This window comes from Narcine bancroftii, chromosome 8 (assembly GCF_036971445.1).
Source record: "Narcine bancroftii isolate sNarBan1 chromosome 8, sNarBan1.hap1, whole genome shotgun sequence".
NCBI classification, from domain to species: Eukaryota; Metazoa; Chordata; class Chondrichthyes; order Torpediniformes; family Narcinidae; genus Narcine; species Narcine bancroftii.
Window position 1 is genome coordinate 162,139,899 of NC_091476.1, and position 25,179 is coordinate 162,165,077.

Genomic DNA, 25,179 nt, shown 5'->3' on the forward strand with positions numbered 1-25,179 from the left:
TAAATAAATAAATTGATTAATAAACCATGCCGCAGTTCCACGATATTCATCCAGATGAGACCAATAATAGTGATAGAATTAAAATGGAGCATTTGTTGGTCTGTGCCACAATTAATCATTCTTGTCAATAGATGAAACACACCCAACTTTCAAAGCGCTGTACCTTACCATACAGCTTTATTTATTCCACAATACAGAATGTTGATAATGAACAGAGGATATGTAGGACAAAAAAAAATTAACTAAACTGAAACATCAGTTCTCTCGTAATATTACTGTTAATAACATTTGGCATTCTAAATTATATTTTAAAACACACATTTTAACACCATGGCAGAATGGCCAAACTTTATGGGTTTACACAATTGTAAAATTAAAACTTAACCCATTTACATCCAACCCCAAATGCTTAGAATATTTTCCATAAACAACCCAAAGGTATTTGCAGAAAAGTTGAAAATAAAGTCTCCTATTTTGTGGTAGTAATAATGGCAGACATCTACAAACGATCCTGACCTGGATAAAATACAAGCCGGCCCAGCCCATTGCAAACAAAATGCGTTACCGTCATAAACCTAGTCAAAACCCAAGACATGTCCTACCATCCTGCTATCCATTAGCAGTAACTAAGCTGTTGTTACTCCTTCAAAATTTCCCCAAAAAAGTATTGTAGTGACGCTCGGACTGAGTCATGACCCGGCTCACAAAATGGCCAGCAAACGCTGCAATCGCAAGGGCCCTGCAAGGACCAACAGCCACTGTCCCACGTGACCTCCTGCATAACAGGGAACAGCGGGAACGCCGGCCAATCATGGGCTGGCACTGCGATGACATCACTCCGATCATCAGAGGCAGGGAGTGAATATAAACTGAGCTGGCAGAGCAATAAATCAGTCTTCAACCTCGACTGTAGGTCTTTCTTACTTCACTCTTCGCAAAGCGCACATGCTACACTGGTGACCCTGACAAGTCCAACCGGCAGATGGACCCTGAAGATGACAGGCCAAGCAAATCGTCAATGTTCTAGACATTGCAGCCACACGTGTGGTTCGAACAGGCAGAGACCCAATTCCACCTTCAACAGATGGCTGCCGACAACACCCGTTACTACTACGTAGTGAGCTCACTCGACCAGGACAAGGCAGCAAGAGTTATCTATTTCCTACAGCATCCTCCATTGCAAGGCAAATAGGGTGTCCTCAAAAGGGCTACTAACCTGCACTTTTGGGCTTTCACAGCACGAGCACACCACCTGTTTGCTACATGGTTTGGGGGAAAACAGGCCCCCAATCTGTCATCATGAGCGAGATGCTCACACTCGCCGAGGGGCACAAGCCTTATCGACTCTTTGAGCAGATTTTTCTGGAACAGCTGCCCGAGGATATCAACGACGAGGACTTTAGTGATCAGAGGAAAGCCACAGTCCAGGTAGATGTGCTCTGGCGAGCCCCAATCCCAGATGGAAACAAGGTCGCAGCAGACAGAGAGGCAAGTGGACTCCTACTTAGCCATATTATTATTATCAATGATCTTGCCCATCCTGCACATTTCCAGGAAATGCCATGGTCAACCATCGTTTATGGCTGTGGCGGTTGGCCAATGTGACAGCCTCCTCCACATGGGACTCTCTGTCAAGAAGGTGGTTCCTCGTGGACACAGGTGTTGAAATAAATCTCCTCCCCCCATGGTCCATGACACCCAGAACACCAAACCAGGCCCAGCAATGAGGACACCAAATAGCACCTCCATACAAACTTATGGCACCCGCACCAACCCCATACAATTTGCTGGCCACCAATTTAAGTAGACTTTTACTGTCGCGACCACTACTGGGAGCCAATTTCCTGCGCGCCCACTGCCTGCTGGTAGACTTAAAAGGGTGGCATTTGGTGCACACCAGAACTTTTCAAGTGATGCCCCTGAGACCCAAACTACCAGCCCCCCACCTCAACTCTATCACACTGTCCAACAACATCTACACATGTATCCTCCTCCATGGAGCCAAAGCATGGGTAAGGCACCACATTCTCACCAAGGGCCCCCCGTTCCACGGCAGGTCTAACCGCCTTACCCCCCAAAAAACTTGCCCTCACCAAAGAGGAATTTTAAAAAAACAGAGGAGTTGGGATAGTACAGTAGTCAGACTGCCCCTTGGCCTTCCCCCTGCACATGCTCCCAAAGGCAGCAGGAGAGCGGAGGCTGTATGGTGATTACCAATGCCTCAACGAGGCCATGCCAGACAGATACCCCGTGCCCCATATCCAAGACTTTACTGCCAACTTAGAAGGGACACAGGTGTTTTCAAAGGTCAATTTAATCAGGGGTTATTATCAAAACTCAAGGACATCCCAAAACAGCCAAACATCACCCCCTTCGCCCTGTTCAGATTCATGAGGATACCCTTCAGGCACAAAAACGCTGCTCAGTCTTTTCAGCAGCTGATGGACGCAGTGGGCTAGGACCTCCCATTCACGTTCACCTACTTGAACAATATCTTTATTACCAGCCACAACAATTTAGAACACACGGCCCACCTCAGGCAACTGTTCACCTGCCTGCAGGAGTTTGGGCTGACCATCAAACCTGCCGAGTGTCAGTTCGGGCAGAATACAATCGACTTAGTGGGGCATTGGATTGACAGGTACAGTGCAAAAATCACTGCCCGAGAAGGTGGAGGCTGTTCAGTGGTTCACAAAATCTCGCACCATAAAGAGGCTGCAGGAGTTCGTTGGCATGGTTATGGTCAACTTCTACCATTGATTCATACTGCCAGCAGCTCAGATCATACGCCCCCTTTTTGCACTCATGATAGGGAAAAATAAAGATATTGCCTGGGACAGGGAAGCCTTGGAGGTGTTCCAGAAAACAAAGGATGCTCTGGTCAACACCACCCTTCTGCTTCACCCCAGGCCAGAGGCGCTGACCGCTCTCACGGTCGACGTCTCCAGCACAGTGGTCGGAGGGGTCTTCAAATAGCTAATTGACAAGCAATGGCAGACCCTAGCCTATTTTAGCAGGCACCTCCAGCCACCTGAACATAAATACATGACTTTTGACTGGGAGCTATTGGCACTGTACCTGGCGGTCAGGCACTTCCAATACTTTCTGGAAGGCAGCCATTAACCACAAATTTTCTCATTCCACAAAGTGTCTGACCCGTGGTAGGCCAGGCAGCAGAGGCACTTTTCCTATGTGTCCAAGTTCACAATGGACATCCAACACATCGCCAGCAAGAGCAACATGGTGGCTGATGCACTCTTCCATCCCACCACTGAATCTGTCAAAGCCCTATCCCAGGGCATAGACTATTCAGCCCTAGCCAGGGCACAACATGACGACCCTGAGATCCCGGTGGGCAGGACGGCACTTTCTGGGCTGCAGCTGGAGGATGTCGCCATCGTCCCTGGCAACCAGATGCTCCCCTGTGATGTCTCCACCAGCAAACCCTGCCCCATGCGAGCAGCATGGAGACAACAGATCTTCGACGCAAGGCACAAATTGGCGTATCCAGCTATCAGAACTATGGTAAAGATGGTGGCCAGCAGGTTCGTCTGGCATAGGCTCTGCAAACAGGTCAGCCAGTGGGTCAAGAATAAGAAGGAAGAAAGTCGCTAAACAGGCAATATTCAGTTTTATACCACAGTCATTAGTAAGTCACAAGCCAAACTATTCCGTTATTATTTGCAATTAAAATGCAAGTCAATTTTTCATGATTGGTTTAAATTCTTATTTTAAATAATCCAATTGGCTGTGGCACAAATCGGATATATTGACTTGCAGACCCTGTTGGTATTACAGATCTTCGAACCAACGTTAATGATGGAGTTCCAAGTCAACATTACTCACTATTAATCTTTTATGTAGCACCTTTGCAAAAATGAATTTCCCCCACAGTTGTGCCAAACTTAAAATGTTCCATGCAATACACTGGAAGCACATAATTTATTTCTCATCTTATGGTAGTGCATTTATAAATCTTCCCCAATAAAATACTGATATTCAACAAATTTGCCTCAATTTATAAAACTGTAAACAGTCCACTTGTATAAATTCTTATGCATATAGATTTACTGTCACTTGTACTATTTGTGAAATTGCATCAGACTGACACAAGCCAAGGAAAACTGAGTGGCATGGTTTGTACTTCTATTTTATCAAATCAATTAGATATCCAGAATGCCATTTGTAGACAGGTTTCCAGTTGGAGATGGTAGGATTATCCACCACACCTGTGCTGCTTTTCATAACTGAAACAATGCAGATGTCATTGAGTGGAACATAGATTAAACAGTTGGTTGCCCAACTACTCATTGTCAGGGAATTTTGTATTGAACAATGAAAGGGAGAAAAAACTGAAAAGGAGAATAAACAAATAACATGATATTTAAATTTTACCAAATAACCAATTAAAGTTACTATTGCACTTTATAGATTAAATTATCATTCTCATTCATATTTTGCAATCACAAAAAAAAACAAGGAAAGCCTCAGTGCTGAACGAGTTTGTAAGAAAGGAATTAGGAATGTAATGGTTATTTATGTCTTTTCTTAGGAATTAATGTTAACAAATATATCATACATACCCATTCTTAATATTTTTTTATTTTTCAAATTATGAACCAGATCAACCAAAATATGTACAAACGTTTCTCATTAAATTTACACAGTGGTCTTTTCCCCCCCTTTTTTTCTCCCTTTCCCTCCCTCCCCTCTACCCACCCCCCTCCAAAACCCATAAATATTCAACATATACAATAAAACCATAAAACAATATCTTCACACAAAGGAAAATAAACAAAAAAAATGCATCATCTATTTATTACACACTGAATCTAGTCATTTTGTCCTTTCATTTTCATTCTCATTTTAGGGGATGGAGGTCGTAGGCAAGCTCTCTCTGTTGTGTTTCATGTACGGTTTCCAAATTTGTTCAAACAATGTAACTTTATTTTTTTAATTATAGGCTATTTTTTCCAGTGGAATACATTTATTCATTTCCATGTACCATTGCTGTATTCTCAGGCTCTCTTCCATTTTCCAAGTTGACATTATACTTTTTTTGTGATCGCTAAGGCTATCATAATGAATTTTTTTTTTGCATTTTATCCAATTTGAGGCCTAATTCTCTACTTCTTATGTTGCTTTAAAGAAATATCTCTGGTTTTTTTTGTATGTTATTTTTTGTAATTTTATTTAATATCTGATTTAATTCTTCCCAAAACGTATTTACTTTCGTACATGCCCAAGTTGCATGTTGTGTTGTTCCCATTTCCTTCTTACAGGGAAAACATCTATTCGACAATATTGAATCCCATTTTTTTAATTTTAGAGGAGTGATATATACCCTGTGTAACCAATTATACTGTATCATGTATAACCTTCTGTTTATTGTATTCTTTATAGTTCCAGAACACAACTTTTCCCATACTTCATTTTTTGTCTTTTTGTTTAGATTCTTTTCCCACTTCTGCTTAGGTTTATAGTTTATTTCATTTTCCTCATCTTGCAGCTTAATGTACATGTTGGTTATAAATCTTAATTATCATTGTGTCTGTAATCACGTATTCAAAGATGCTTCCCTCAGGTAAGCTCAAGTTGTTTCCCAATTTATCCTTTAAACAAGCTTTCAATTGATGATATGCAAACATTGTTCTATGAGTTATTCCATATTTGTACTTCAACTGTTCAAATTTTAATAAATTATTTCCAAAAAAAATAATTTTCTATTCTTTTGATTCCTTTTCTCTCCCATTCTCTAAAGGAAAGGTTGTCTATTGTAAAATGGATTAGCGGATTTTGCATCAATAGTAATTTTGGTAATTGATCATTCGTTTTTTTCCTTTCTAAGTGGATCTTCTTCCATGTATCAAGTAAATGATGCAGTACTGGTGAATTTTTATATTGCACCAGCTTTTCATCCCACTTATAAAGTATATGTTCCGGTACCTTTTCCCCTATTTTATCTAGTTCTATCTTAGTCCAGTCTGGTTTTTCCCTGGTCTGGTAAAAATCTGATAAATAACTTAATTGTGCTGCTCTATAATAATTTCTAAAATTTGATAACTGCAAACCACCTTGATTATACCTCTCTGCTAATTTATCTAACGCTACCTTTGGATTCCTCCCTTTCCACAAGAAATTCCTTATTATCCTCTTTAATTCCTTAAAGAATTTTTCTGTTAAAAGGAATTGGTAATGTTTGAAGTAAGTATTGTATCCTTGGGAACACGTTCAGTTTACCTTCCCTATCAACATTAGCGGTAATTCTTTCCAATGTTCTAAGTCTTCCTGCATTATTAGTGGCTGATAATTTAGTTTGTACAAGTGGCATAAGTAATTATCTAACCTGATCCCTAGGAATCGGATTGCTTGTGTTTGCCATTTAAATGGTGATTCTTTTTTAAATTCTGTATAGTTTGCGTTACTCATTGGCATCACTTCACTTTTATTTGCATTAATCTTGTACCCCGATATTTCTCCACATTCCTTCAATTTCTTATGTAATACTTTTACTGATACCTCTGGTTCTCTAAGGTATACTATGATGTCATCTGCAAATAAGCTGATTTTATACTCCTTCTTCTTTATTTTTATCCCTTTTATTTTATTTTCTATTCTTATCAGTTCTGCCAAAGGTTCTATTGCTAAGCCAAACAATGAGGGGGATAGTGGACATCCCTGTCTAGTTGACCTACTTAATTTAAAGTGATTCGATACATATCCATTTACTGTTACCTTCGCCAATGCTTTAATCCAATTTATATACTTTTCTGGTAGAATGAACTTCTATACTACTTTAAATAAGTAATTCCACTCTACTCTGTCAAAGGCTTTTTCTGCGTCTAGAGCAACAGCCACTGTTGGTTTCTTATTTCCTTGAACTGCGTGGATTAGATTAATAAGATTGCAGACATTGTCCGCTGTTCATTTTTTCTTAATAAATCCAGTTTGATCTTGTTTTACTATTTTAGATACAATCTGTTTGCTAATAATTTCACTATTAACTTATAGTCTGAGTTAAGTAGAGATATTGGTCTATATGATGTTGGTGTGAATGGATCCTTCCCCATCTGTAATTATTGCTGTCTTACATGAATCTGGCAAGTTTTGTGTTTCTTCTATCTGGTTCATTACTTCCAGGAGAAGAGGAATTAATAACTCTAAATGTTTTATAAAATTCTATTGGAAATCTATCCTCTCCTGGTGTTTTATTGTTCGGCAGCTTTTTTAATACATCCTGTACTTACTCTATTTCAAATGGTTTTATTAGTTTTTGTTCCTTTTCTTCCTATTTTGGCAGTTCAATTTTAGCTAAAAACTCCTCTTTTTTATCATCTTTCCCCTCGTTCTCAGAACAATGTACAATTGTTCATAAAATTCCTTTAAAATTTTATTAATCTCTGTTGGATTATATGTAATTTGTTTGTCCTTTTTCCTTGATGCCAGCATCATTCTTTTAGCTTGTTCTGTTTTAAGTTGCCAGGCTAATATTTTGTGTTTTTTCTCCCAATTCGTAATACTTTTGCTTTGTTTTCGAAATGTTTTTCTCCACCTTGTACGTTTGTAATGTTTCGTATTTTTTTTTTGTCCGCCAATTCTCTCCTTTTCATTATATCATCCTTTTTACTAATTCCTTTTCTGTACTTACTATCTCCCTTTCCAACTGCTCTATTTCCCGATTTTAATCCTTTTTCATCTTAGCCCTCTAATGAAGGCTTTCATTGTGTCCCATAATATAAATTTGTCTTTCACTGATCCTGTGTTTATTTTAAAATATGCTTTAATTTGGTGTTCAATAAACTCCCTAAATTCCTGTCTTTTAAATAGCATGGAATTTAACCTCCATCTATATGTTCTTGGTGGGATGTCCTCCAGTTCTATTGCTAATAATAGGGGTGAATGATCTGATAGTAGTCTTGCTTTATACTCAGTTTTCCTAACTCTCCCTTGTATATGGGCTGACAACAAAAACATATCAATCCTTGAGTAAGTTTTGTGCCTACTCGAATAATATGAGTATTCCTTCTCTCTCTTGGGTGTTGCCTCCTCCATATATCCATAAGTTTCATTTCCTGCATTGATTTAACCATAAACTTGGCTACTTTATTCTTTTTACTTGTCTTTTGTCCAGTTTTATCCAACATTGGGTCCAAATTAAGAATAAAATCCCCTCCTATCAATATATTTCCTTGTGTGTCTGCAATCTTCAAAAAAATATCCTGCATAAACTTTTGATCCTCCTCATTAGGCGCATATATATTGAGCAAATTCCAAAATTCTGAGTATATCTGACACTTTATCATTGCATACCTCCCTGCTGGATCTATTATTTCCTCCTCTATTTTGATTGGTACATTTTTGTTAACTAGTATGGCTACACCTCTAGCTTTTGAATTATAGGATGCTGCCATTACATGTCCTACCCAGACTCTCTTTAGTTTGTTATGTTCCGCTTCAGTTAGATGCATTTCCTGCACAAATGCTATATCTATTTTTTCCTTCTTCAATAAATTTAGTTGCCTCTTCCTTTTAATTTGGTTATGTATTCCATTAATGTTTCTAGTCATATAGTTCAACATGGCCATCTTGTATCTTCCATACACCTCTTTTCCACCTCTTCGCCACTTCCATCTCCCTTTTCCCCATTTTCATCTCTTAGTTTTCTCTTATTACACTTAATGTATGACAACTCATTTAAGACAAAGTACCCCCGCAGTTCCCAAATCCACTAATACCTTAACCCCAAAATATCCTCCCTCTCTCTGCTGCCCCATATCCCTTGCTGGGCAACCACAACTCCTCTTTTCATTTGGATTGCGATCTTGTTCACAGCGTCAACTGATTTTGCAGTGATGGTTATTCCCCCTCTACCCAGCCCTCTCCAGAAAACGCTTTTTTTTTTTTACAAATCACATACAACAAAGCTCTCTCTTTTTATTCCCCCCTTACTCCCTTCCTTCGCTTCTCTTTTCCCTCTTTAGTTCTTTACATATACATTGTTTTTACATCTTTATATATACTTTATCGCCGTTCTTCATTCTTGTTCCATCTCTTCTCCTGTCCTGCAAATGTTCTGCGAATTCTTGTGCTTTCTCTGGATCAGAGAACAGTCTGTTTTGCTCCCCGGGTATAAATATTTTAAGCATGGCTGGATGTCTTAATATGAATTTGTAACCTTTTTTTCCCCCCACAAAATCGATTTTGCTGTATTAAACTCCTTCCTCCTCTTTAAGAGTTCAAAACTGGTGTCTGGGTAAAAAAAATTTTGACCTTTGTATTCCAATGGTTTATTATCTTCTCTAACTTTATTCCTTGCCCGTTCCAGTATATTTTCTCTTGTTGTGCATCTCAAAAATTTTACTAAGATGGATCTTGGGTTTTGATGTGTCTGTGGTTTCGGAGCTAATGCTCTCTCTGTGTGCCCTTTCTATTTCCATTTCTTCCTGCATTTCTGTCATTCCCAGGACCTTCGGGATCTATCCTTTTATAAATCCCTTCATGTCTGTGCCTTCTTCACCCTCCTTCAGGCCCACTATTTTTATGTTGTTTCGCCTACTATAATTTTCTAACATATCAATTTTCTGAGATAACAACTCTTGAGTCTCTAATTTTTTTGTCACTTTCTTCCAATTTTTCTCTTAAGTAATTTACTTCCATTTCTACAGCCGTTTCCCACTCTTCCACATTCTCTACTCTTTTCCCTATTTCTGTCATTACCAGTTCTAACCTTTGGATCTCATCTTCTGTTCTTTTCATTTTCCTTTAAATTGCATTAAATTCTAATGATGACCATTCTTTTAGTGACCTCATTTGTTCTTCAAAAACTATCTATATTCTGTCCATCAATTTTACCTTCTGTGTCCATCAATTTTACCTTCTGTGTCCATCAGTTTTACCTTCTGTGTCCATCAGTTTTACCTTCTATTTCTCTGTGAAGATCTTGGTCTTCTTCTTCCTCTTCTTCTGTGTCTGAATCTGTGTTTATGTCTTCTCTTCTTTGTGTCTGTGTCTCTTCTGTTTTTCCTGATGAGCTGCTTGTACCTCTTTGTCGGGCCTCTTCTTGCTGGGCCTCCCCTCCTGGGCTGCTCGTCTGTTGTGTTTCCTGACGTTGGTCTTTTTGTCAGTCATCCCTCTGAATCTCCCATGTCTGTTTCATCGCTCCCTCTTCTGCTGCCTTCCTCGTCCTCCAGCTGAGCGCCCTGGTGTCAGGCATCCCTTAGCTGCTCGCTCAGTGACAGCCCGCTCCTCTGCTGAGTCCCCCTCCCGCCAGTGTCCTCTTTCTCCTTTGATTGCGCACTCCACCCTTTTGTTTGGCTCCGAGAGCCATTTTTGTAGTGGGTCGCGACTCCGCCGGGCAGGCACTGACCTTGAGGGTCGGGCGCTCCTCGCCACCACAGTGTCCTGTTCCTTCGTGCAGGTAAGGCTGCCTTCTTTCTTCTCCGGCGACTTTTCTACTTTTTTCCCCCAGTTGTTTACTTTCTCGTTCTCAGGAGACATCTTCGTTCTCTTCTCTGTATATTTATCTTCTATTTATTATATTTTGTTTTGCTTTGTTTTTTCCTAACTTTTTTCCTATTTTCCTGGAGAGGACTGGTTTTCCTACCAGCCACTCCTCCATCACGTGACTCCTTCCTACCCATTCTTAATCCCTTTCACAAATTGTGCAATGGGATTTTACTTTCATAAATTATTACCTGATCTTTGGCTAAGATCCAATTTTTAAAAAAAGTCACCTTTGGCAATGCATAATTTGCCAATCATTTGTAATCCTGCACATTAAGTTATGCATTGAAATTTTGGACTCCTAAGTAGGTGATTGTTAGCAATAAGCCAAGCTGTCCTGTGAATTTTATTTTCAATATCATAATATGGAAAGGAAATTAAACATCTCTCAATAAACAAAATCTGGAGAACAAAATGATGGCAACAGCATTTTTGGAGCAAAACAGCAGTTAGCATTTAAAATATTAAAATTTTACATAATTTAAAATACTCAACAGCTTTTAAGTTGCAGTGAAGTGAAAGGATATGGAGCAAATCTGCAATTGGATGGAGAAAGATTGAATTATACAGAAGAGATCAAAAAGTTTGAATTGAGCTACAAAACACTACAGTTAGGAGAAATTTAAAAATAAAAGAATACTAGACATAACTTGGTCAGGCAAAGCAAGTTTCTCTGCACAGATGTCGAACAGAGAATTTTCCATTTTTAAGTGAATACATTACTACTATATCAAGGACATGTTACAAGCCTAGTACGCTATCTGGGAACTTATTTACTAGTTGCAGTGAGATAAAATACATTGCAGAGATCATATTAAAAAACAATGTACATGTCTAATAATCACAAGGTCATCTGAGCAAACCCAAAAAAGTTACTACAGTGGAAATTTAAAGTGGTTTGTTCTTTTGCATCCCAATATTAATCTTGCTTAAATCTTCTGACCTGCAGCTTGTATCGAAATGTTGACCCAGGTTTCACATTCAAAGGCAAAGTGAAAGTACCTCTATCCATGCATAGATTTATATTATCCCTGACTGAAAAAGGCCATCTGCAAAGTTTTAAACAACTTGCATTTTTAATTTCACCTGATCTAAAAAATATTTTTTTTCAAAGATATAGCAGGGCAACAGGTCCTTCTAGCCCTAATACACCAATTAATCTACAAATCCCATACAATATTTTTGGAGGGTGGTGGAAAACTGGAGCACCTGGAGGAAACCCATCCAGCCACAGGGAGAAGGTACAAACTCCTGACAGACAGGGCTGGATTTGAAACCAGATCACTGGCACTTTAATAGCACTGCACTAACAGTGCTGTCCAACAATGTTACCCAACTGAGAAAGATTAAAATTGACATGGAAAAAGATTTGGCTTGGTCAGAGGCTATAAAGACCACTTCACATAATTATTGAATCAATTATATTGATATGGATCTAGTGTCACCAGTCAGACAAGAGCATTGGGGTTCTGTCCCAAAACATCATTAGTGAATTACACAAGTTTTTAGTGACACGATATAACCTTAATTATCATAATTTCTCCAAAATCCAATCTGCAACTACTTGGGTAGGCACATCCCTGGTTTTACTTGTTATCAGCTTTAATTTAACAAGTAGAAGTATATGCTAAAAAGCAAAGTCAGGCATACTCAAATAACAAGTTGCAACACAATGCAATCTCACAACCAACGATTCAGATCGAAACACCGCAGCTCTACCGCATCTTCTCCTAAATAGCGCGGTGGGTGATTAAATCACAAGGGTATTGGTGCCTTCAAGGACATTCCATCCTCAACAATGGAACAGTGTGGTGCACGAGTACAGAATAAATATCAGTTTCTTCCAAGATCTGCATGCTATACTATATAGTCTTTAGTATATTCATTGCTCCTGATGATATCTGGCTTCAATCATGTGATATGAAGAAAGCCAAGAGCAATGGGATATACTAAAGACAACTGTGAGTCCATCATAGGACTAATGGCATATGAGAAGTAGCGAAGACTTGCCTACGTCTTAAAAACTGTTCCAGTAGAGCAACAATATTGGCATTTAGCCAAATGATAATCAAATATGTAATATTGCCCAATTACATAATGTTCACAGGGTGCCAAACAAATACAATCTAGCTACGCACTACCTAATCAACAAATGGTAAATGTCACCTGTACACCCAAGCAGCATATGCTCATAAATAGCTCTAGTTTGGACAGGATTTCAGTCATTCAGCTCCAGACCTCATCATGGACTACAGAGAATGAGTGAATGATTGGAAATGATTGCCTGTGATATCAAGGCTCTTTTCTGATCAAGTACACAGGGCCAGATTGTAATCTACATTCCAATTCACTCTCGTCCTTTTTGTTGAACCTTTCCCCTTAGACCAACTGCCCACCCCAGTCCAACAAACCTTCCCTGAGCAGATTCCAATGTATTAACATACTTAAATAAGGAGACCAATACAGTACTCCACATGAGGTCTCACAAATGCCTTATGTAATTGAGGCACAACTTTCCTTTCATTCACAGTTCCTCTTGTGTAGCCATTTTTAAAAAAAAATCTTTCCTCATTACTCCCTGCACTTGTCTTTAACAAGTCATGTAAAAAGAGTCTTTCAACTTTTGGCCTTTTAAAAACTGGATAAGGGGCCATCTGAGTGTAAAGTAGATGTCAATCTCTAATTTTCAAGGGAAGGAGAGTTAATTGCAGTACATAAAAATAAGAGCCAACAGCAGGGTATACAAATAAAGTGTTTCCCTTAGCAAAGAGGTCACTAATTACGAGCACATTTCAAGTTAACCGTGGTTAGTGATATATTGTCTGAAACAGTCAGGAGGCTAAAATTCTCATACATTTAAAGGGGTATGTGGATGAGAACTTGAAGGTGTAGGATGATAAATGAATAGGATTGACAGACTGATTCCTGGGATGGCAGGACTGATACACAAAATAAGACTGGATAGAACACACACTCGCCAGAAGAATGCTCCACATGTTGGGAGAATCCAGAGCAAGGGGTCACACTCCAAGGATAAAGGGAAAAGCCATTTTGGACATTTTGGAGAAAGTTAAAGCTTGGACCTGGGGACTTCCTACCCAAGAAAGTTGTTGAGGCCAGTTCATTAGATATACTGTATTCAAAAGAGTTGAACATGGCTCTATTTTCTAAAGCAGTGGTTTTCAATTTTTTTTTCCTTCCACTCACATACCACCTTAAGTAATCCCTATTCCATAGGTGCTCTGTGATTAGCAAGAGATTATTTAAGGTGGTATGTGAGTGGAAAGAAAAAAAATGAAAACCACTGTTTTAATCGTACCTAATTAATTTGTTATGTGCACTGTTTTTTATAACTCCAAAGGACATGGGCCAATGACAATGTTTGTCAAGCAAAATATTTCAGTAACAATTAGGTCGAGAGCAGTGGTTCTCAACTATTCCACCACCCCCCCCCCCCCCCACTCCTCCCACCATTCACATACCTTTTTATGTAATCCTACTGATCACAGAGCACCTACAGTATAGGGATTACTTAAGGTAATATGTGAATGGAAAGAAAAAGTTTGAAAAGCACTGGTCTAAAAGAATCAGGGTTATGGAAAGAATCTGCCTTCGAAATGATTACAGGTGCTCTCCTACTTATGACTTTTCAAAGTTACAATGGTTTGAATCCGTACTTTCAATTGTGAATTACGATCTGTTCCTGCTCTCGCAATATGCGGTACGCTACTCTCTTGCGATGCTGGGCAACTGCAGTGTGCTTTCAGCTTTGTATGTTAATGGTTCCCACCACCCCCCCCCATGTGAAATAGAGGTATTCAAAATTTAATTATAAAAATAATAGTGTTTAGACTTATGATGGGTTTACCGGAATGTGACCCCATTATAATTTGAGGAGCACCTGTACTCTTTTCATAAAAAGTCCTACTTAGTAAGCTTACCAACTCTACATCTATGTAGATAAAAAAAAACTTTTTTTTAAATTGAGAGACATCTGTAAGAATGCATGAGTCTCCAGAACTCTTTACATTCATAAATACCAAATAAGAGCCAAATTTGTTGCTCAACTTTAATGACTTACTGCAAATCAGTTGGGTGTGACAACTATGGTAAGCAATCCTTAATAGCATGTGATAAAAGATCAGCTGAAATAAATGACCTAATATTTAGAACAGACAGCAACCATCAATTGTGAATTACGATCTGTTCCTGCTCTCGCAATATGCAGTACGCTACTCTCTTGCGATGCTGGGCAACTGCAGTGTGCTTTCAGCTTTGTATGTTAATGGTTCCCACCACCCCCCCCCATGTGAAATAGAGGTATTCAAAATTTAATTATAAAAATAATAGTGTTTAGACTTATAATGGGTTTACCGGAATGTGACCTACTTACATCTAACTGTCATCTACTTACATACTGAGCTTTTCACACAAAGACTTGTCATACAATCAGCCCAAAATCTTAATTTTACAATATCCTTCATTTGCAACCAACACAGAAAGCGATGCATATTTAAAAGGAAGTACCAGATTGATGACATTCCACTATTGCCAGCAATTCAAATCCAAATCGTCTATTCCAGCTCCTATTTCGAAGCCAGTTCCAGGATTTAACTTTCTCTAAATGTTCAATTTATCAATTTTAAAAATATATATATACAGCATGATACATTGACATCCTTTTTAGTAGTCACAATTGCATGCAATGCCAAAAGAGGTTAAATGATTTAGAACATATTCTTACTGGGCAAAATATCAAAGGAAAAAAATGGCAGCACGGCTGGCACAACACTTTTACAGTGCCAGCGACTGGGACCCGACCTAGGTTCGAATCCCTCTGTGGGTATTCTCCAGGGTGTAGGTTAATGGGTGTAATTTGGGCCGAATTGGCCTGTTACAGTGCTGTATGACAAAATTTAATAAATAAGCTTTTTATATTTACCAAAAAATGGCTTTTAGTTTTAGAAAGATTTGGTACAAAATACTCCAAAGCAAATAATTAACAGGACTATTGATTATAATGTGCTTTTAAATTTGCCCTCTGAAGCACACACTTAAATAATATCACAAACCTGCCACAATAAAGTGGCGAAAGTTAAAAACTTTAAATCCTAAAATATTTATAATGCACATTTGTATTTATAATTAACATTGGTGCAATTTCCAAATTATTAAAATTGACACTTACAAGAAAAGACATTTGCAGTGATCCACAAAACTAGTGTCAAATTCCATGCAAGCGACTACAAGATCATGGGAAGCTGCCTGATAAATGTTAAAGCTATTACTTGTTAGAAATTTATTTGATTAACCAAAAAAATAATCTACCTCTTTAGTACTTTTAATGGGAATATTAAGGAGACTTTTTGCAGAGAAATAGCTCAAAGTCAACAAGTTTGGAGAACAGGTCAACTGCTCTGTGCCCTCAAGGAAAAGAATCATAGAAGGACATGACATTAGATTTCATGTTTTCCTGGGATTAATTGAATATCTCCTCCACATGTTTGAATTACAAGTCTCTTTATAAACTACAGGTAGAAGTTAAAATTCTATTCCCTCCATTCTCACTGTTTCAATTCCCTCCCTTTCCTGTCACCAACATAATAGAACCCATCATTTGTCTCCATCTTCTACTGCAACTTTGTATTCCCCAAATCTCTTTGTCACTCCTAGAATCACTGTAAAATGGTCTGTAAAATGATACAAAGTATTTTAAGAGCATATATAATTAAATATTCAAATCACAGTAAAACCTCGTTAGAACGCAGTAGTTGGGGTCCAAGATTTCACATCGCATTACAGCAGAGTCGCGGAACAGATGTATAAATGTCATGATTCAGGAAGGAAGGAAAACAAAATACTGTGACTCTATAATAAGACCTTTAAGATCTTTAAACTCCGTATATTAACATACACATCTTGTAAATAAGTGATAAGAATCCATTTTTGAGTTTGTGGCTGTTAGCCTGGCATCCTAAAAATCAATGTTTGGGGTCCACAGACACCCGCACTATAAGCGATTCCGCGGATTACCAAATTGCATTCTAACGAGGTTTCACTGTAATACATTTCTGACCCTGGCCAAACAAAATATTGTAAACATTGTTTTTTTATTGAAAATATTTGCAACTCTGTGACACATCGTCATAAGGAATCAGAAAGAACAAAAGATTTGGGTAAACAGAATAAGATGCGACTTTGCCAAATTGTTCCAAAAGTTTCCTTGACCAGTCCACAAGCTTTTAATGAGTACAAGAATTTTAGTTCCTATTTGGAATATGCTATATATTATGATGGACGTACGTATATGCTGTTTGGATGTAGCCCGAACGGACTTTAAGCGGCACATACCTGCAATGGGATAAAGAGAATGCCTGCAAAGGTGGCAAAATGTTGTTTATTAGAAGTTAGCATCTGCGTTTATTGTTAAAGAAAAGTAAAGGGTGATGTACTTCACTTTCACCTCGAAACAATGCTGCTAAAAGGCCACACAGGGAGTTAGGTCAGGTCTTCCCTCTGCATTCTTAAGCCATTTCTTGGAACTTGATGTAAACTTGGTGCAAGATATTTACCACCTTATGAAATAATTTTTGAAAGTTATTCTAATAAAGGGTTAACAATACCCAAATTTTACATATTACAATGTTAAAATGTTTGAACAATTTTAACAGAGGGATCTCCCTTTTCAAGACAGCAAACTTTTTATATGGCTCATTGTTGTTGGTCTTGATTTTTAACAAACTATGCCGCATATCACCACTGTACCAAGGAAGTGTTTAATACAAAATTTAGCAGTGTCCATTAGAATATAGGCATGATGAATCTATCCCCATTGCCTGATAGAAGTTGCCAAAATCCAACAACATGCAGTTTACAGGGCAGCAACTGACCAAAATCTGCAACACCAAGCGGAATTGGCTAGACATCTGAAGTTACCCAGAACTTTTCCACAATGCAGGACTGTCAGGGAGTTGGTGCTGGGCTGCAGACCTCAGATGGCATGGAGGCCCAGAGCAAAGAGAAAGGAAAATTATTAGTCAGAAAGCATTTGCTGGAATTGGGGAGGATGAGAATTGATCGAGGGAAGGAACCACCTTGTGACATAGGAGGAAGAGGGAGCCCAGAGGGTAAGTCCATGAAGCAAAAATAAAATCAACATTCTATTCTGAGATTGGTATGCAATGCTCAGACCACATGAGGAAATGCCTTTTATTAGGATTCTTGACAGTGCCAGGTTTCATGAGGATGCCAAGGGGTTCAGGCATTAACAGCTTCTTAATCATATCAAGAGTTCAAAACCAGGGATCAAGGGCAAGTTGGATTCCTGACACAGACAACCTTTAAGGTCACAAAGGTTATGGCAGTGGCATTGGAGGAGTGGTGGGATCCACAGACTCTAGATGTCTGTGAAGGGAAACTTGTTTCTTTTTCTCTTCTGGATACCCATGCTGAACTAGTCGCACCTCTATACCTTTATTGGCAAAACAAAAAAAATGTATTTATGCACCTGCCAATAAAATAACTTAGAATTGTCATTAAGAACTCCAAAAGCACACATTTGAATGTCACACTGTGATTGTAGCCAGACAATGTGGACACCTTGAAACATTATAAGAACATGTTCAAGATTCAATTTATTGTGTAATAAAATGTGTCATATTACATGAAATTTCTTTTTGCCTGCCACTTGCAAGATTTGTCTAAGCACCTCTTAGTTAGAGAGAGAGAGAGAAAGAGAGAGAGAGAGAGAGAGAGCGAGAGAGAGAGAGAGAGAGCGAGAGAAAACAATAACAACATTTGTTATTTACTATCATTAACAAGATCAGCATTTATTGCCCATGAGGTGGTTAGAAACTTAGCAACTTTCTGGAACTTCTGCAGTCACTCTAGTGATGATATTCACATGGTCTTATTGGGCAAAAAGTTCCAGGATTAAAAGCCTGACAACAATGCATGACAGGCAATATAATGACAGGCCATCTACAATTTGGGAGGTGAACCTCCCAAGATGTTGCTGCTCCCATGCACCTTCTGGGTGGAAGAGGTCAGGGGTTTGGGATGTACTCAGGAGTAGCTGGGTGAGTAAGCAATGTATGCTGTACATGATACATGATGCAATCCTAGCAATAGGAACTAATGTTTAGGATGGTTGACAGGGCAGCATTCAAGAAAGAGATGTTGGCACTGAACTCCTCCAAGTAAGTGAGGACAATTTCATCATGCTTCTAATTTGGGTCTTGGAGTATCACGAGGAGAGTTGGTTCCTGCAGGATATCTTGCCTTTCACTTGCTCTTAAAACCACAATATTTGTGGTTAGTTGAGTTTCTAGTCAATAGCAACTCTCAATTGGACCACAAGACAATCTCAATCAATCACTGTTGTAGTTGGTGAAATGGGCTCTGAGCAAACTTACAAGCAGCAGAATTTTGGACAAGTAGAAAGGACACTTCACTGGGAGGTCTTGAATTGGAGAGGATCAGAGCAGCAGAGGAAAGGGTAAGAATATGGCAAGATCCGGGGAGCAAATAATCAGATAAAGTTCAGTATGCATTGTGAAAACAATAAAAATTCTTGTCCTTTCCCATGCCCTCGCCAAAACAAATCCATTGCGAATCCTTGAACACTTACCTTTAAAAATACAGCTACAAGAGACAGACTACAGATTTGGAATCTGAAGCTAAACAAACTCCGAAGGAGGAATTCAGTAAGTCAAGCAGCAGTGGGAGAAAAAGAATGGCCAACATATTGCTTTAAAAATATCAAGACTGAGGAAATATACAGAAGCAATGGTAAAGTGGGCAGGGTGGGATAGACCCATTTCCCCCTCCCCCCCAATAAGATTGCTGAAACCAGGTAGTGGTGAAACATGATGGACAGAAGTAGATCAGCAGCAGGAGGCGGCAAAAAAAAAGTTAGGTGGAGGAAGAAATGTCATACAGGGTGGGGCAAATGATGAGAAGACAAACTGCCAGTGCAGGAGCCTGATAAGAGACAACGGAGGGAAAAAGAGGCCAGGCTGATTCAAGAAGTTGGGAGGGGGAAAAAAAAAGCAGAAGAAATTCAGTGGGGAGATGGGGGAGGAATGATGGATGGAAACCTGGTGGGGGGGGGGGTGTGAAGGAAGGATGGAATCCTGGGGGGGAGTGGAGGAAGGATGAGAATACTATCCCTTCCCCCTTAAAATAGACTAATTGGTTTAGATATTAAAATTCACAATATTTGTCAGATTTAAAGTCAGAACTAGAGTAGCTACAATCGTGTAATTTACAATAACTCCATAAAAATGCAAAATGATTTCCATTTTGGTGAGGAACATCCAAATATTTCTGAATGCACAAAACACTCCATCAAAAATCTTTAAATAGGTTAAAGGATAGCAATGTGCCCAGCAGGAAGACTTAGAAATTTTTGTTTCTTGCTTAGCAGATTCACAAATGGAATACAAGAAAAACAACCAAAGAAACCATGTTTTTCCTGAAGCTTATTGTTCAGTATTCTTTGGTTTTAACGCAATCATTTAAAAAAATAACAGAGACTATTTGCAATAAACCCAGTAGGATAAAAACTATGAAATCAACACAACAGGAGACAAAGGGCATTAAGGAATATCAAACAAATGAATAGAACACAGAAGCCCACAATATGAGTGCCACAATAGCAGGGTGACTAATTTTCAATAAATCATTGTTAAGCTTGGCTCAATAAAAGTGGGAAAAAAAACATTAAAATAGATAAGCACTGTGTATGGTGCTCCAAAGAGTACTTCAATTTTTTTCAAAGCACTTTTAAAATTTGACGTGGTATTGCAGGTGGAAAAAAATTACTTCTGAGGCTGCAGTTTAATATCAATCACTTAAATCTAAAAAGGCTCTTTTGCTGCAATAGCACCTTCATTTCTAAAATAAATGGTGAAGTTGACTGAAAATTCAGGAACCTTTTCAATGGCACAAAATGTCAAATCCTAACTCCAGCTGCTGGAAATTATGATTACAAATAATCCAGAACCCATCTGGAAGATATTCAAATTTAACATTTTTAAATCATTTAGAAATGTATCAAAGTACAACATTAATTTAGAAGGCAACATTTTCCTGGCCAAATTCAACCTTTCAACATCAGATTACAAATCAAAGTAAGCCATTCAGCCTCTCATGTCCAACACAAGATCATATCCATTCTTTTAATTCAGCACAATTTTCTTGTACTGATACCAAATCCACTAGTAGTTTTGAATATGCTCAACTTCTGACCCTCCACAATTTATTAGGTAAAGATCATGTCTGAATGAAGAAATTTACTATCCAAGTCGACCCTTATTGTGAGAGAAGGGCCTCTGGTTCTGTATACCCCAACCAATTCTCCACTGACTTGGTCAAGCCCCATAGTAATTTCGTACATATCACCTCTCCATCTTCAATGGTAAAACTGAAGAGGCGAAAAAATAAATCCATTCTAGGCCACGTCACATTATACAGGTGATTCCCCCCCCCCAACATTACTGGGGAGGGGTTGGCATTCCTAGAAAAGTCCTTATCACGATTTTCCATTATACAAGGTGAAATATCTATGAATGCATGAGAAAAGAAGTTGAAAAAGAAGGTGTTGCAGATTCACAAATGGAATACAAGAAAAACAACCAAAGAATCCATGTTTTTTTCCTGAAGCTTATTGTTCAGTATTACTTCCCTACACATGCAAATTCCACAAGTGTTTTTTTTAAAATTAATCAGTATCTCAAATTTTTGGAAGTAATTTGCAAAATTCATAGGGATGAATTTCACATTGCTCAAATGTCCATAACACAGGTTGTCTGTACTTTGATATTTAAGACAAATGCAAAATATTTATGATTAATTTATTTTCAGTCAATGTGCTCAACAGTGGACAAAGGGGGGGGGGGGGAGGGGGGCGGGGCGGGGCGGGGAGAGAGAAAGAGAGAGAGAGAGAGAGAGAGAGAGAGAGAGATATGCTTGGAGATCAGAAGGTGCTGCAAAAGAGGCCAGTTGTGCACGGACACATACTGACATCTGAGCAGGACAGCATCATCTCCAGATCTCTTGGACTCCCTTACCCCTCAACCAAATCCAAGTCAGCTGGAATGCTTCAAGTTCCCCATATCAAAAGACACCAAAGGCAAGTGTCTTCTGTAAATGAAGCTGAACCTCTGGACACAAGATCACTCACTGACAACCCTGAAAGTGCCAGTTCTGAACTCCATTCATGGCATCAAAGTTTAGCAACTCAGATGCTCCAGTATTGTTACTACTGCCCCAAGTCAAACAATGGGCAATGTGAACTTTTCATCTCTCAGAGAACCCAGAGAGAGCACCAGAAGGTACATACCACCTTCTGTCTAACACCCATGAACTTTCAAACTCTATCTGCCCCATCTCTGGCAGACTTCACACCCCCCCCCCCCCCGCACTGATTCAGAGAAGGCTGATGAATGGAACCAAGTTTCCAGGGGACTGCCAGAGGAGACCCTTTATATATAAAAAATGTTGTCCTTGAGCCCTTTACATCCCTTTCATTGACACTTGCGCAATCCAATAGATTGATATTTGCAGTTATCGTCACTTGTTTAAACCACAAGCAATCCCAGGTCTCCCCGCTAATATGCATGCGCCAGAGACTCAGTTCCAACAGCCCAGATTAAACCTGAAACATTGTAGAAAAATTGCAAGTTTGAACAGACATTAAATATACATTTAAAATACTGTACTTCAATTTAACATGATGCGCATTATATACAGTTAGGTCTCTTCAGGAACGCGGCAAGTAATTAACCACAGCAAAATACATTAGATCCATTCGAGTTTAAACATGGAACTGCAACAGAAATGAGGAACCCTCTAACAATGTCCATTAAGTGCAGCAGGAAATACTAAATCTCGTCAGAAAAGTTAATCGGGAGTCCAGGAAGATCACAACACGGATACCTTTGTCTGTGGGTCGGTTTTGTTTTAATACATTTCAATAAGGAAAATAACCGAGTTTCGCTCTGGTAATGAGCACCTTCTGATTTAGTAGACAGATTTATTACATCGCCAGGAAATGAAATTCGGAGACATTTCGCTCTCCAACAAAAAAAAACTATCTATTGTCAGAAGTCTAAAGTTGCAGAACAGTCACCTCCCTAGGCAGGTCTGACACACCTCGCCCTCAACATATACACCCAGTAAAACAGGTTATGGTTCAAAAGAACACAACTCGGATTTTAAAACGTTATCCACAATCCGACCGCTCACCGTGTGGATTATATATCCGTCCAATGCAGTACTGCTGAAAGCAAACCCATCACACCATTTGCTGATAACATTATCTTAAGACAAAGAGATTAATTAGAGTCATTGCTCTTCTTGCCAATCTTAATACTAATCTGCTTTCCAGACAGAAAGTACCGGGTTTATAGAGGATTTTAAAATAATCCGCACAAGGATACCTTCCAAACACAATTTGTTTTCAAAAATAAACTATGGGATGGAAAATTAACCCTTGGCTGTTACCTGTTTGAGGAATAAAAAAGGGATGGTGAGCAAAACTGAGCATCAAAGCTCGTTTCTCCTTTCCAGCAGAGAGCATTTAAACAATTCTGTCCTGGATCTGTGTCACGGAGTCCAACACAAGCTTTTCGACCATTAATTCATACTTGGGACAGGATGAGCGACAAGGGAGGGGCTGAAAGAAATAATGTATGTTCCAAAAATAAAAGGCAATGCAGGATGAGGGGGGGGGGGGATGAGGGGGATAAGGGGGGGCATCCCGGTGGGGCTGCGCTCCCGGCCATTCTGTGGAGGCTGCAGGGCGGGCAACAGAAGGAACGCTCGTCCCCCCCCCCCACCAACCCCCGCCCCAAGGATGCACAGGCTCCATGGGAGTTAGTCATTACCTTTGTACCTCTCCAGGACATCCTCGTAGGCCTGCACGTACTCCTTCTCCTCGGCGAAGGTGCTCGGGATCTGACCCGGCACATAGCCGGCCATGGTGGCAGTGCTCGAGTCGCCTGGTGGTCGTTGAAGAACGGGCCGCCCTCTCTCTCTCTCTCTCTCCCTCCCTCCCTCCCTCTCTCTCTCTCCCTCCCTCCCTCTCTCTCTCTCCCTCCCTCTCTCTCTCTCCCTCCCTCTTTCTCCCGCTCCCTCTCTCTCTCTCTCTCTCTCTCTCTCTCTCTCTCTATCTCTCTCTCTATCTCTCCCTCCCTCTCTCCCGCTGCGCCGCCGACTGCGCGAGATCCCTCCGTCCGGGATGAACGTCCCCACCCCGCCGATTCCTGCCTCCCCTCTCCTCCCCCTTGAAACGTTCCGCTGCTGAATGGCTGCTCCTGCTGACGGAGCGAGAGGCAGCGCCGCCCGGAGTCTGACTCACTCCGGCGCGCAGGCCGAATCCCTTCCCCGGGAGGGAGTCCGTGTCGCCACGCTGAGGTGGGAGGGGGCGGGGACGGGGGAGGAGAGGAACGTGAGCGCCGCCTCGCGCCCACGCAGCGAAAGGGCAGCGCGAGCGCCCCCCGGGCTGTCGGCTCCCGCAGCAGACGGCCGAGAGCGGGCTGAGCGAGGGAGGCTCATCACCTCCCCGCAAAAGCAGGGACTGCTGGAAACACCGGGCATCACCAGGCCAGGTACAGATTCGAGTTTAATCACCTCATTTCTAACTTGGTCTACCCATGCTGTGAGGAGATTCCCCACAATCCCATCACTTCCAAATGATGGACATTTCCCCCCCCCCCACCCATTCCGATCACTTCCAAGTGATGGAGTTCCCCACATTCCCATCACTTCCAAGTGATGGACATTCCCCCCCCCATTCCGATCACTTCCAAGTGATGGAGATCCCCACAATCCCATCACTTCCAAGTGATGGACATTCCCCCCCCCCCATTCCGATCACTTCCAAGTGATGGAGATCCCCACAATCCCATCACTTCCAAGTGATGGACATTCCCCCCCCCCCATTCCGATCACTTCCAAGTGATGGAGATCCCCACAATCCCATCACTTCCAAATGATGGACATTTCCCCCCCCCCCCCACCCATTCCGATCACTTCCAAGTGATGGAGTTCCCCACATTCCCATCACTTCCAAGTGATGGACATTCCCCCCCCCATTCCGATCACTTCCAAGTGATGGAGATCCCCACAATCCCATCACTTCCAAGTGATGGACATTCCCCCCCCCCCATTCCGATCACTTCCAAGTGATGGAGATCCCCACAATCCCATCACTTCCAAGTGATGGACATTCCCCCCCCCCCCATTCCGATCACTTCCAAGTGATGGAGATCCCCACAATCCCATCACTTCCAAATGATGGACATTTCCCCCCCCCCCCCACCCATTCCGATCACTTCCAAGTGATGGAGTTCCCCACATTCCCATCACATCCAAGTGATGGACATTCCCCTCCCCCATTCCAATCACTTCCAAATGATGGTCATCCCCCCCATTCCGATCACTTCCAAGTGATGGAGATCCCCCTCCATTCCGATCACTTCCAAGTGATGGAGATCCCCACAATCCCATCACTTCCAAGTGATGGGGATCACCCCCATTCCCATCACTTCCAAGTGAAATCCTGGCGGTTTGAAGTAATTGCGCCACTTTTAATATTATGGAGAGATCGACCAAAGGTAAATCGCATTCACTAAAAGGTTGTGGAATTTGCAGCCACTTAACGCCATCATC

General features: G+C 40.4%; 1 protein-coding gene across 11 annotated transcripts in view; it reads right to left on the bottom strand.

The window, feature by feature from the left end:
• The window catches only part of macf1a (microtubule actin crosslinking factor 1a), a 535,539-nt gene that overhangs the window by 486,257 nt on the left and 24,103 nt on the right, over nucleotides 1-25,179 (bottom strand). The window contains exon 1 of one of the 11 annotated variants that reach the window (XM_069895724.1): nucleotides 23,394-23,545. The exons of the other annotated variants lie outside the window; for them this stretch is intronic. Within the exon in view, the coding sequence (XP_069751825.1) occupies nucleotides 23,394-23,487 (94 nt within the window). The 5' untranslated portion in view covers nucleotides 23,488-23,545. Of the gene's footprint in view, nucleotides 1-23,393; nucleotides 23,546-25,179 lie in introns of those variants that run through there. 11 annotated transcript variants of the gene reach the window in all.